Here is a 14,050-nt window from a genome sequence, read left to right as displayed (position 1 = left end):
AATAAGGTCCCTTTTCATAGATAATACCACATATTTTTGCTCATATCTCGAAAATATGTACAAATAGCATTATAATTACTTCGGACAAAAGTTTTATCATACAATTTCCTACAAATTTGGTTATGTTTATTTTTACTTTACGATCAATACTTTAGGAGCTTCAGGCTGTTAAAGTTAAATTAGAGATAAAAAATAGACGATTTAAGAAAACGTCGTTTTTTTCTTAATTGTTCATCATAAATAAAAATTTTAGTTTGGAGTGAGCAAGCTAAGTGAACTGCTGATAAAATATAAAAAAAAACCGGCCAAGAGCATGTCGGGCCATGCTCAGTGTAGGGTTCCGTAGTTACCCGTCTGTCAAAATAGACTATTCGCAAAAACTCAAAAACAGCTATACCGATTAGGTTCGCTATATTTTTCCTTGAAAGTCTTTACTAAGCTATGTGTTTTGATTTTTTTCATATTTTTTGGACCCATGGTTCAAAAGTTAGGGGAAATAAAGGGGAAAACACAACTTTTTTTCTTTCAGATCGATTATTTCCGAAAATATGGGTCCAAAAAAAATAAAAAAAATCGTGAAAGTAAAACTTAGTAAAGACTTTCAAGGAAAAATATAGCGAACCTAATCGGTTTAGCAGTTTTTGAGTTTTTGCAAATAGTCTATTTTGACGGACGGGTAACTAAGGAACCCTACACTGAGCATTGCCCGACATGCTATTGGTCGGTTTTTTTTTATATTATATCAGCAGATCGCTTAGCTTGCTAATCCTAAACTATTTTTGTTTATGATGAACAATTACGAAAAAACGACGATTTCTTAAACCGTCTATTTTTTATCTCTTATTTAACTTTAACAGCCTGTAGCTCAAAGTATTGATCGCAGAGTAAAAATGAACATAACCAATATTGTAGAAAATTTTGTGATAAAACTTTTGTCCGAAGTAATTATAATGCTATTCGTACAGATATTCGACATATGAGGCTAAAAGAAATGAATCATACACTAAAAAAAATAACCACTACTATCAAACTAAATGACACCGTCATGTCAAGGTAACAAGTCTCATCTTGCTACGACTATTATAATAAACATGATGGTGAATGTAACGTCAAGGTGTCAGTGCAAGAGTCAACTTGGGTGCGTTCACCGCGTTCCTAAATAATACAAATTGCAGAACTAAACTTGTCCAAAATTCGACTAGCTTAAAAAGTCACAAAAATTGCCTCTAGATCGTAAGTCACGCACATGTCACACGAGAAGGCGAAAAGTCACGAAAAATGTGACTTTTGTGACCATCTGGCAACACTGATCGCTGACGCTTACAGTGTTACCCAATGTAAAATGTAACGGTATCAAGTCGGTATATCATTCCCTCGAAGCAATTTAGATTTCTATTTATATCGAACACGCTAACATAAAATATAAACATTCAAATTCGAAGACTATCCTATAATGTTATAATTTGACTTTGAGATAAAAGTCAGATTTTATTTTTATTATTTGTAGCTGGTAGCATTGAAAAATCCCGCAAATTAACCCTTTTAACGCCATAAGCAAAGGAATAGTGAACTGTCCTACAAAGTTCAAGTTCAAATATAATTTATTCATGTAGGCATAGCAACAAGCACTTATGATTAGTAAGTAGGTGCGTGATGGGCTCCTTTGCATCTAGAGGGGCGCGGGTTGAATGTTGCGAATAGTTTTTTGTTAGTTTTTAGTTTAGGGTAAGATTTTTGCAATTTTTGTAATAGAAATAAAGTTACAGATCGTGGATACGTTTTTAAGATTTTCAAATTGTTTATCTATTTGTTAGTAAAATAATAAAATTTTAAACAATTAGTAGGTATTACATATATACTTAATTATTATCCTAAGCTACCTAATTGTCAGAGCAATTTATTTATGTTAATATTATTCCATAATAATCTTCTTCGACCTAGCGTTTTCCCGGCTTGGCTCCAGGGTCCGCTTTCCTGCTCAGTCTTCTTCACTTTGCCCGGTCTTCGGATGTGAGATTGTTCTCCTCCATGTCCGCTGTCACGACGTCCAGCCAGCGCTTCTTAGGCCTACCGCGTGATCTAGGGCCTTGGACAGTGAGATTGAGGCATCTATTTCCGACATAGTCTACCGGTCTGCGGCGTATACGGCCATACCATCGGAGGCGACTTTCCTGCAGCTTATCCGCTACATCACGGATTCCAAGGTTCGTTACGTATGCGATCTAGTCGCGTAACGCCACACATCCATCGCAACATCTTCATCTCCGTGACGTGAAGCTGCTGGACATGCCTTCCGAGGACAGGCCAGGTCTCGCTACCATATAGTAGGACTGGTCGGATGATGCTCTTGTACACAAGGCCCTTTAGCTTCACCGGTATCCTGGGGTCGCAGAGGACACCGGTTACTTCTCGCCATTTTACCCAAGCAGCGCTAATTCGGGCTTGGACGTCGTGATTGATTTCACCCGATTCGTGCAGCACGGACCCAAGGTATTTGAATTTATTCGATTTCACGACAAAATCGTCTCCTACCTTTATGGGGTCGGGGTACGTGCCGCCACATGCCATGTACTCCATTATTCCATAATAATATTGGATTAATATACAGATCTACTAATTCCACAAAAAGATCGTCAAACAAAAAAAAAATAAAAAAAACTAGTCTGGAATGTTTCTAAAATATTTATTTTTAAGTACCTAAAGACAAAAGCGTCAAGAAACGATACCAATATGAGATATTTTATTTATTTATTTAAACTTTATTGCACAATACAACATATGAAGTTCAATCCAAATGGCGGACTTAATGCCTAAAGGCATCCTCTACAATTAAAAATAAAGTTATTGGCGAGTGTCTTACTTTTGTTTCTATACTTATTGTTTGTTATACTGTTAAAAAGGGGAAAAATAAAACAGCACAAACACAATGAAATACATATTTAATTTAGCTTATCTTTTATACTCTTTGGTACATCGGGTCAGTTACTCAAATAAACAAATAAATACTTGTTTTGTAAATAAACAAACACTGACCCTAAGTGTACATACCTTTGAACTTTGCGTTAACTAACATTGTGTAGGTATCGCCGAAATAACTTGCGCGCGTTATATACGTGGTGCCTAACCTGTCGCAGTCGGATCGTATAATCCGCCGTATTACATTACGGCTAGCCGTTTTCAAAAACAGGGGCGTTTTGAAATGCGGCGGTTTAACGATTAGCCGGATTGAATGCGGCTGAATGAGAATCCGCCGGAATGTATTCGGCGCCATACGTTCTTCAACACGGCTAGCCGTAATGTAATACAGCGAGTCATTAGCCGCCGCTTTGACAGTTTTTAGTTCCCATTTTTAACACCCGTGGCGCTGCCTGACAAACGCTGGGGTGTCCATCAAATCTGGAGTTCGTCGGACTGTTTCTTTTCAAAAAACATTTCTTTCGCAACTTAACTAGACGGAGCCCCGCAAGCGGGGCTCCTATTTCTGGGCGGTTTGCCCTTCGGGCATCTGAAGCTACCTAACGAACCTAACCTACCTACCTATTGATTTAGTGAGACGTCCGTGAAAACATTACACTTTGGGGAAAAAAGCGTAGGTAGGTAAGTAGGTTAGGTTCGTTAGGTAGCTTCAGATGCCCGAAGGGCAAACCGCCCAGAAATAGGAGCCCCGCTTGCGGGGCTCCGTCTATTTAAGTTGTGAAGGAAATGTTTTGGAAAAGAAACACATGTAGTGCGGTGGGACCATGGTAAAAATAAATTAAATTGCAAACATTGTCAAACTCCGGTTACGTAGGCGACCGAAAGAACTGGTCACTCTACAATCTAAAATAGTAGTACGATGCGGCTCAACGTTGGCCGCCTTATTGAAGAACGTATCGCAATGACAATCCGGCTAATCGTCGAACCGCCGCATTTCAAAACGCCCCTGTTTTTGATAACGGCTAGCCGTAATGTAATACGGCGGATTATATTATATACGATCTGACTACGACACCTATAACTATAATATTGTATTAGTCATCGTCGGTCGTTTACACATGACAGAAGAAAATGGCAATAAACCTAATGCATCGTATTCGTTTTAGGTTTACATAATATCTATGTATTTTATTGGCTGTTTTGAATTATTTGTGAATGTTATTTTATTTGATAAAGTTAGTATTTAGTATTTAAGTAAATACAAACACACTACTTAAGTATTTCAAGATGATCTGTATTATACAAGACAAGCATGCTACTGTAAATTATTATGTTAATTTTAACCTAGTAAAATAAGAATTGCAGTACAAGGTCATTCATTGAAGGTTGCGTTGCACGTTGATGTCTTTTTTTCTAACAGTAACTAGTCAATACACTTATATTGAACACCGTTAAATTCGTTTTTACTAATCTTTTGTTTTGGTTTTACGGCGCTGTGAACTATATATTTGTGCTCATTTACTATTGTAAGCGAAAAAAATCTTAGTTAATAGGTAGGTACATGATTTAATAACTAATTTACTAAATGAAACCTGGCCGATTTTATTTAAAATTGTACACAGATATCTACACCATTTTTTTATTATTATTATTTTTGCCACTTAGTATTATGCGCTCTTTCGATCTTGATAGGAGAAAAGTGTCCCAAAATTTCCCATTGATTACGTTTGCGTATACATTGCGTCTTCCTCATACAAGTCTGTGAAAAATGGTAGCGGAATGAAAAAAAATCTTGAGACTTCTATAAGAATATTTAGAATCAAAGGAAGTATATTCTGGGCAGAAATAACATAATATTTTCAAGTTATTAAAGTGGTTTGTACTATTTTAAATAAAATAGCTCACCTACATATATTCAATAGAAATAAGTTATATGTAGACACCATTTGTTTTTAAGAAACTACGGTCCTATTGTAGCTAAATTAATTTAGTGTGCACATATTCGAGTTACAGTTACATACAGCAAGTATACGATAATAGGCCATTTTCTTAATATAATAGTACATTGTGTAACGACGGGGGTAAGTGAAATATTGGAAACGAGGTTGTTAATTCGCGACAGCCGCAGGCTCGAGTTTGCAATATTTTTACCCACAGAGTTACACACAATATTTTTCAACACACTTGCGAAGAAAAAACTATTGTGTAAGCAGGGCCGGATTAAGCATGTCGGGGCCCCTAGGCAGTGCAAGGCTCGGGGCCCCCTACAGTCAATTCTGTATACAGCATGTTCAGTTGTTCAGTTAAATAAGGAAAGGAGAAATAAGGAAAGGAAATAAGTTTGCGTTTTTAATTTCAATCTTCAGCCGAGACGATCCGAGTCTAGTCAGAACGATGTCTTTTTCGCTCTTATTGCTTGGACATAAAGCTTTTTTCTATCAATTTTTGCCGATTCCGCGTTGCGTCAAGTGTAGGAAGAGCCCTTTAGGCCAATCCCCAGTGGAATACTGAAGCTGTGAGCTTGAGCGTCACTTTCCTATCTAACAAATTTTAAGCGACAACAATGGCAAATTTTAAGCGAGGCTACGCTTAATTTTGCGAGACTGAACAACGATTGTCCGACCATAAGACAAAACGCCGAGCCACATGATTAGAATCAACCTAGTAATAAATAATTTCCATATATTAAAATTATTAGAGTTAGACTAAGATAAGTCTGCAACGATTTTGATAGCACACGCAGTGCAAGTGTTATTTTAAACGTCAAACTGCTATGAAATTATGACGTATAAATAACACTTGCACTGCGTATCCTATCAAAATCATTGCAGACTTTTCGTGGTCTAATTGTATTCATTTACCAGTCAAGCTAACATGTAGATAAAGGGTCAACCAAAAAACGCGAGCGAAGCGAGCGCGAAATTTTTATTAACAATATCGCAAATTGTGAAAGCCTCTTAAAAGGCCAGGCCGGGTACCGATCTTCACCTGGGCCTAAAAGTCCGAAGTGAGGCGAGCTTTCATGCCGCGAAGTCAAAGCCGTGCTTCAGGCTTCAGGATAAGTACATAGTTGAGCAAAGACACGAACCAAATTCCATTGTATTAAAAAGCGAGACTGCAGGCCCAGCTAGGCGCAGCGAGGCCAAAGCCTAAGCTGAAGTAGAGGAGATGAGGAACACAAACCAATGGTAAATTGAGGTAAAAAGTGAGACTGAAGTGAAGATCGAGCTCAGCAATCTCCGCATTGCTTGACAAGCCCGAAGCGTCTTTTAGCGAAGTGAGCTTTCATGCGAGGCCAAGCTACTGAAATCAATATTGATATTTCTTAAAAAGCGACGCCGAAGGCTGAGCTGTAAGGAAGCAGCGCTCTGACATGAACCAATCGTCGAAAAAAGGTCACTTTTGTGACGCAGTTTTACATACATACATTTTGTATGGATCGTCACTAAACTGACACCCCAAATTCGTCTAAAAAAGTGGAGACACTTTTTTTCTTTGTTTTCATCAATAGTGCTCGTGATTCTGAGTCGAAATAACCCAGAAGTTATTGGTTGTTCAAAAAAAAGGATATGTTAACATTTTTTCAGAAAACCTTTCTAACAGGGGCCCGTTTCTCAAAAGCTTGTAACTTGTAATACAAGCGGATGTCACTTTTTGACAGCTTTTGTTAGAAAGGGACTTCCACTTGTATTACAAGTTACAAGCATTTGAGAAACGGGCCCCAGGTACGCATATACGTAAACTGTAACGTATTGCTTCAATTTTATTCCAGTTACATTAAATTCAACAATGGATCCAAAGAAAAACAATAACAAAAGCATACTCATTATTATTAAGCAACAATTGTTACTCGTGAATTTTGACCCTATGAAACATAATTTTATTTGGTGCGAGCTGAGCCGCCGGGGCCCCCTAGCCGAGGCGGGGCCCCTAGGCAGTTGCCTACTTTGACTTAGGGTTAATCCGGCCCTGTGTGTAAGTATTTTTTTTTAATCGGCTATTAAATTCATCAAATTAAATATTTTTCAGCATAAACAAAAATACGAAAATATAAACGTTAGTACATATTTTAAAAGGAAAATTAATTTATACCTAGTTAATTCGTATGAATTCGTAACATAATAAAAAAAATGGTGTAACTCCCTAGTAAGTTATAGCTTTTATTTCACCATACATAACTCCCGTGGGAACAATATACCTACGCCTAATTTGTCCTTCAGTACACCTGCATGAAATAAGGTCTTCTTCGAGCAAGTGTGATGAAAAATTGTTAATTTGGTTTTAAGTGTAGCATAGACAATACGTTGATTTTTGAGATCGCATCAGCGTCCACTAATTGCGTGTATTTCAATTTAAAAACATTATTTAGAATTTACACAATTTAAATTCAACCATCGTTACAAAAAAATAATAAAATTATTCATTAGATAAAAATAAAATATCAATATTATCAATATTGTAATAGTTAATTAAAATAGTTACCAATAACAAACAATGGCACATTCATTCAAACGTCGGAATGAAAATATTAAAACTACAATAAATAATTAAAATGCAAGACGATCATCTTTGGACTAATCACTTAATTTGTAGTCACATGGCAAGTTATAATACGCTCTATTTTTTATATCTAAGATACTAAAATGACAGATTGATTGGACAAATTGGGAAATCGAACTGTTATTTTAAAGTAACTCTAACTCAAAGCACAAAGAATTTCGTACACTGACCCGCCTGTCCATCTCTATCGCACGCGCGTAACAATTATATTGCTGTCTCGATGCCGGTGGTCAATGACACTGCGTGAGCGGGACACCAATATAATTATGCGCGTGCGATAGATATAGGAAAAGGCAGGTCAATGTACGAAATTCTTCTTACTTAACGTTGTTACTTTAGTATGTGGGATATAAAAACAAAGTTTAGAATATTAATAAAACCGTTACCTTACTATTTAATTAGCTATGTTACTCTAGCATGCAGTACAACCATAATTATTATTATATAAATTATATATCAATAAGTTAAAATATCTATATCTCTAATATCTTCCACTAAGCTTTGGTCTTGTCGCTAGCTAGGATTAGTCTTAAAATGTATGCTTATATAATATAAATTAAATAGTTATATGTGATGCACAATACGCTCACATCGCTGATTTTTATTTAATTCTACTATTGTTTACGATTTTATAATTATCGTTTGTGTAATCGGCTATAAAAACACATAATGTAATTAGTAAACTTCAAATGCCGCCTTGACCCAACGTAATTCTCTTCATTAATTACACTTATTAAATTAATTTACACTCATAATTAAATTAAGTATAACTAGCAAACAGAACAGTTAGTTTTGAAAATGTTGTACTCTCTTAAGGTAGCTAAACATACCGTGGCATTGTTAATTATTGAATTTATCAAATTTGTAATATTCTCAGTCATATCAGAACGAGAATGACACTAACTTCTAAAGTAAAGACACTAAGCAAGAAGAATTTCGTACATTGACCCGTCTGTTCCTATCTCTATCGCACTCCCATACTTATATTGGTGTCCCGCTTGCACAGTAGCATTGACCGCCCGCATAATGGGCGGAACACCAATATAATTACGTGCGTGCGATAGAGATAGGAACAAGCGGCCCATCTTGCTTAGCGTCCTTACGCTAATACACTCAACAAGCACCGTAACCTACTAATTCATAACATCAGTCAGCAACTCCAATATCTCCTCCGTTGTTTTCTCCTCCTTGACGAACAACGCCATCTGTGGCTTAGGCACGGTACCTTTAATAAATATAACAAAAATAAATCAGTTTCAAGAAGTTTCAGGAGAAACACATTTGAGGATTGCCAACCATCCAACTAAGTGGTAATGTTTGTAATACCTAAGTTATTATGCATGTACAAACATTTCCATCTTCACCGCTTAGTTGAATACAAACTTAATACTTAAGTACCTTATAAAATAAAATAACTAAAACTAAGCCTAACTAAAAAATAAAAATCCCTAAAACCTACCTTCAGAGCCTAGGCCCCTCGGCAAGGTTCCATCACGCAGGCAGCATTCCCGCGCTGTATAGCGATGGCAATCCTTTGCGCGATAAAACTGCCTGCGCGGGAATCCCCTGTTGCCTACCTTAACCGCTTACCAAGCTCCTTAAGGAGCCCACGCGCTCCTCTACCCCTCGGCCCGAGTGTCTCTGGATGTACTTAGTTGGAAGGTTAATAATAATGAATAAATACCTTGCAGCAGCATGAGCGCGTTGATCTTCAGACGCGAATACGGAGGCAAACTCTTGTCTTTGCAGGGCGCTAAGCCCATGGCCTCGATCGAGTCCACGAGGATATCGTCGATGAGTCGCTTGTTGAAACCTGGTCGAAATATTATATTAGAATCGGCCATTTGTTTTTTTGTGGAACGATGAGAAAAACCCAATCCCAATTTGCTTATTTTAACATGTTTTATACTTAAGTACTTAATAAAATAAAACCCTTTAAAACCATGTAAAAAAGTTGACTTTGCCGTAGGGGAGTATTTTCATTTAAACACCAATAAAAAGCTAACTACAGGGGAAATTAAATTACTCTTCAGTTAGCAGTCAGGGCGCTCTTCACCAATTTAATCGTCGTAGGCGTTTAATGGTTAGCTTATCAAATTAATTTTGATTAAGAAATCTTTCATATTTTCACTTAAAATGAAAATTATGATTATTATGAAGCTTTTAATTCAAGCGTTCGCTTGTAACTTATTACAAGAAGTTATTGAAGAAAAATATATTTACAAAAGACAAGGCGATTGAAACACGGTCAAGGATATCCTTTAGAAGTTTAGACCAATGGAACATTTTACTTTTCAACCCATCACCCGTACCCGTAAAGCGAATAAACCGTCCCCCATCCAGAATAGACCAATTTCCCATAACCAACCGTCACCTTATTAAATGGGAAATGATGTCACTCACTCAACTCTATTACCCATGTCGCCGTCCGCTGAATCCTGATAAAATTACATTTTATGATTTGCTATCAATTAAAAAAGACAGAACTTTATTAAACCTAGTTTGCGAAAAAAAACGACACACGCAAGCCAAACAAAACCGTAGACAAAAGAATTAACTTTTTATTTTTATGATTTAGAATTGGAACAAGATTGTGAAATATAAAATTGTAGAAAGCTTTTTTAAAAGCAAAGTTTGGGTGTCCTGGGCATTTGAAGGGTTCAATTTTGTTCAATAACAAAAATACAATGTAATATGTAATTGTTTGTGTTTTCAATGTATATTTCTCAATCTTGTTTCTTATGGAATTACCATCTTTTCTTAAGCCTGTATAGGTAGATGCCTACTAAGGTATGTACTAAGTATGATACCAATTAAACCTGAACCACAAAAATCGATCGATCGAAGTAATTAGGTAAGTAATTTAATTTGGTGTAAACTTCGTTCTAGAGAAATTCGAGTATATAAGACGTTTATAGTACCACATTGATCGACCGATCGGTGTAGTATTAAATTAGAGATTCCATACTTTTCGCTAGACATGGCAACAAATACGTCGACGTCACATAGCGCCACACGTTTATATATGCAAACTATAGTCAACCCATTGTAAAACAATTACAGCGCTATTTAAGGCAACCGCCTAAATGACAGTGCATTTGTTATTGTCAGTGTTATTCAAGTGACTCAAATCAATGAAATGTATTTGTAATTTGTATGAGCCCGTTGATGTCTAATGCAAGGGATTTTTTTTTCAAAAATGGATTCCTGTTATTTGCGCACACACAGGAAGCGATGTTCACACTGTAAAAAACTGTGCATTCGAATTTTTTTAAATAATTTTATACGCACCTAGGTCATTCAGCTTTTCTTTAGAGGCGATCATAGTGAAAAGTAGAGCGAGATGGAACCTCATTTTTGACACCAGCGTGCTGTCTTTGTTTTCCGGTTTCTTCAGGCTCTCGACAGCCCCGCATTCTTCTGCATGCGCTTCTAGTAGAGCCTTAAGCTTGAAGAACGCGCTACACTTAGCACATTTGTAGAATTCAGTTTTACTATGTATGCTGCGCATATGGGCCTTCATATGTGGTAGCTGAGAGAATGTTTGCGGGCACATAGCACATGCAAATGGCTTTTCTCCAGTATGCCGTCTTATATGGAGCATTAGAGCGTTAGAGTGTGAGAAAGGTTGCTTACAGATTCGGCAGGGATATGGTCTAGCACCAGTATGGGAGCGCTTGTGGACCGTCAGCTGGGTCGACTGAGTGAATTTCTGCCCGCACACATCACATTCATGCGGTCTCTCATTCTCATGTGTCCGCATATGCTCAGTTAGATGCCCTTTCAACAATTTTTTACAAATTGGACACTGCATCCTCATGCCACCGTGGCTAACTCGGATATGCCTTGCAATGGAACTGGGCCTTAAGTAGGATTTACCACAGTATTGGCAAGAATAATGAAATTTATCCTCCACTTTTGCATGCGTTTTTAAATGGTCTGAATAGAGTGTACGGGAATCGTAGCTCATAGAGCACATGGAGCATTTGTATCGCCCCGGTGACATGTGATGTTTCTCATGGTCTGCCAAAAGTGACTTCTCTTTAAAGACTTTCTCACAAAACACACATGTGAATCGCTTCTTTTTCATATTTACATGCTCCTTTTTATGGCGCTTTAACTCTTCAAGCGAGATGAACGGTTTTTTGCAAACTAGGCACTCATACTTAATTTTTATGAAGAGTTGTGGGTGTCTCCGGCGAATGTGTGCCCTCCAGTTTCCTCGCTGCCGGAAATGTCTATTGGGGCACTCCGGGCATGTGTATGGTTGTAAATTCAGATGCATCAACATATGTCTCTGGAGAGAAGATTTTGTGCAGAACTTTGTTTGGCAATGGTCACACTGATAATATTCCATAGAAAGTGAAACTCCATTGCTAAGTTTAACTGTCTTCATTTGCTCCAGTCTTTCTGCAAGGATAGAATTTTTTCTTTTCCCGTTAGCTTTCTTTTCATCTTGGCCTTGTGGAATAACAGGATTATTTGTATCAATACAAATTTCAACCATATTTCTCTGCTTTTTCTTAGCTGGAATCTTTGCTTCATTTTTGACATTTATTTGCGCTGTCTCCGTTAAATCAATAGCCTCATCTGTGCCAATAGTAATATCAATTATTTTACTATTATTTTGTGTAGTTTCAATATTTCTATCACTTTTATTTGGTTTACTTTTTGAGTTGTCACTGTTATTTTGGTCACTTAACTCATTATCATTATTGTTATCTCCACTGGTTTTTTTCTTAGCTCTAGGAGCTTGCTTAATAAGCAGTTCACTCATTAAAATAGAATCCATGTACTTAATGTGCTTATTTCTATTTTTAAGTTTTCCAGTTTTTGATATGAGTTTGTCATTTTTAGCTCGAGGTTTTCTGACCAATGCTTCCCTTTTCAAACTATTTTTCTTTAACGCCGCATCATTAAAAATTTCGTCTTTAATTAAGTGACCATTTTTAATAAGATACTGTAATCTTTCTTCATGGGATAAAAACTTCAATTCCTCAACTTCTTCAAGTCTCATCGTCTTCTTCATTCGCTTACCTGTTGATTTATCATCTTTATTCTTTTTACGTCCAATCTTGGTATTAGCCATGTCGAGCTTAAATTAGTAAGCTTAGTTAATCCCTGTCCGGAAAGTTAGGTATTATAAGCGACCACCACCTGTGTTAAATGTGAGCGGGGAACCGAGTGCTGTACTTACATGATACCAGTAATCACCTCTTTATCGGGGGCGTGTTCAGATAACTAATTCAAACAAATGAGCCTCACTAATGTGTGAAGGACGCCTTTTGTTTTACAAGAACATCTTCGTTACCTTGTTATGATGACTTATTGTTTAGCACTTCGAGCGCTAAAAGATCGAAAGATCCATAACGCATACGCTAATTTACACCATTTTTGAGCCTTGTTGATATTTACTCTCAGAACAACACTTATGTTTAATGCACATACGTAATTTTTGTGATTATGAATTTAATTGTTTTAGTTTGTGCGAGCGGGATGCGTGAAGGAAGATGAGCGAGATGGTCTAATGACATTTGATTGTCAAGAAATAAATTGGAGCAGTTGGCAGCGACATCTAGTATGGTTTCTACTCAACTTTAGTTTTAAATCCTAATAATATGGTGATAACTTTATAATATGAACATTTCGGAACACGTTTTTTTAGTAAAATAATAACTTTATCAAAAAATAAAAATATAAGGTTTTCTTATTTTCAATTTTAAAGACACATATTAACGAAACCTCAGCGCCATCTATTATTGTTTTAAGAAATTGTCGCTGCAAGGGGCTGTCGTAACTCGTAAGTTCACAAACTGCATAAATCTAACTATAGTATACACAGAATATAGGCCAGCTCGCTTGCCCGGGACTTCAAAAGTCAATACCTACTCGACAAATAAAACAATAATTGATTTGAAACGTCCAATCACGCGGGCGATTATTTATAGACTGGAACGGCCGTCGCTTCGTTTAGAAGGCAGATGCTCACGAACCTTGACTTCAAATCATTACAATGATTCAACGGAGCATCTGTAGGGCGTAGATATTATCATATGTATAACGTACCTACGTACCTAAAAGATATATACGTACGAATACGTACTGAAAGGGATTAAGTGACCTACCTACCTAGCACACAATACGCGAGCCTATCAGGGTCAATCATTAGTCTTGAATTGTTATCTCCAGTAATTGCTATTTTAGTACCTAATTGTTACGTAATTGTACCTACACATCTGTTTTTGTTATGATTTCACATGTATGTACCTTAATCAATGATATATATGTAATTTTGTTACGAAACTAATGATAAAATTAATTGCGTAGTTTTTGATTAGAGCGCTAGCTACAAGCTAAAAATTAGGTCAAGAAATGATTGCGATAGGTATTAGTTGGTTAAATAAATCGTTATAATGATAAGAATTAAGTACATTTATTTTATGTCTAACGTTATAAACTGTAAAAAAAAAATTATTATCAGTTATTCGTAACTGGTTAGGTATTTATTGATTGTTCACAGTATACTCGTATGGTTTACACGAACATACTGTTCTCTTTAAGCAAAATCATGTTT

General features: G+C 36.5%; 1 protein-coding gene and 1 long non-coding RNA gene across 5 annotated transcripts; both read right to left on the bottom strand.

Annotated features, from left to right (window-relative positions):
• Positions 1-2,922: 2,922 nt before the first annotated feature.
• On the bottom strand, positions 2,923-6,354 carry LOC134795756 (uncharacterized). The gene is made up of 2 exons (XR_010144849.1): positions 3,992-6,354; positions 2,923-3,120 (listed from the first exon to the last, which is right to left on the bottom strand). It is a non-coding gene; the product is annotated as an uncharacterized LOC134795756 (long non-coding RNA).
• A 378-nt stretch (positions 6,355-6,732) lies between these two features.
• Positions 6,733-13,148, bottom strand: LOC134795295 (zinc finger protein 37-like). Of its 4 annotated transcripts, none has more exons than XM_063767099.1 (4): positions 12,674-13,126; positions 10,768-12,513; positions 9,161-9,289; positions 6,733-8,701 (listed from the first exon to the last, which is right to left on the bottom strand). In XM_063767099.1, exons 2-4 carry the CDS (start codon positions 12,503-12,505, stop codon positions 8,610-8,612), a joined length of 1,959 nt encoding a protein of 652 aa, XP_063623169.1. In that variant the 5' UTR covers positions 12,506-12,513; positions 12,674-13,126; the 3' UTR covers positions 6,733-8,609. The 4 variants fall into 4 exon arrangements, with proteins under 4 accessions (XP_063623169.1, XP_063623170.1, XP_063623168.1 ...); XM_063767100.1 differs by having other exon boundaries at positions 12,691-13,126; XM_063767098.1 differs by having other exon boundaries at positions 6,775-8,701; positions 10,768-13,146.
• Between the last annotated feature and the right edge of the window lie 902 nt (positions 13,149-14,050).

This window comes from Cydia splendana, chromosome 12 (assembly GCF_910591565.1).
Source record: "Cydia splendana chromosome 12, ilCydSple1.2, whole genome shotgun sequence".
NCBI classification, from domain to species: domain Eukaryota; kingdom Metazoa; phylum Arthropoda; class Insecta; order Lepidoptera; family Tortricidae; genus Cydia; species Cydia splendana.
The sequence above is the reverse complement of the archived record's forward strand: the minus strand, read 5'-3'. Positions and strand labels throughout refer to the sequence as shown.

Bases quoted from the DNA above. Each gene is read 5' to 3' on its own strand.
- LOC134795295 (XM_063767098.1), bottom strand. From the start codon at position 12,565: ATGGCTAATACCAAGATTGGACGTAAAAAGAATAAAGATGATAAATCA. The intron at 9,290-10,767 runs GTGCGTATAAAA...TATTTCGACCAG, and splicing joins AGAAAAGCTGAATGACCTAG to GTTTCAACAAGCGACTCATC. The intron at 8,702-9,160 runs GTATTTATTCAT...TATTTATTAAAG, and splicing joins CGCGCTCATGCTGCTGCAAG to GTACCGTGCCTAAGCCACAG.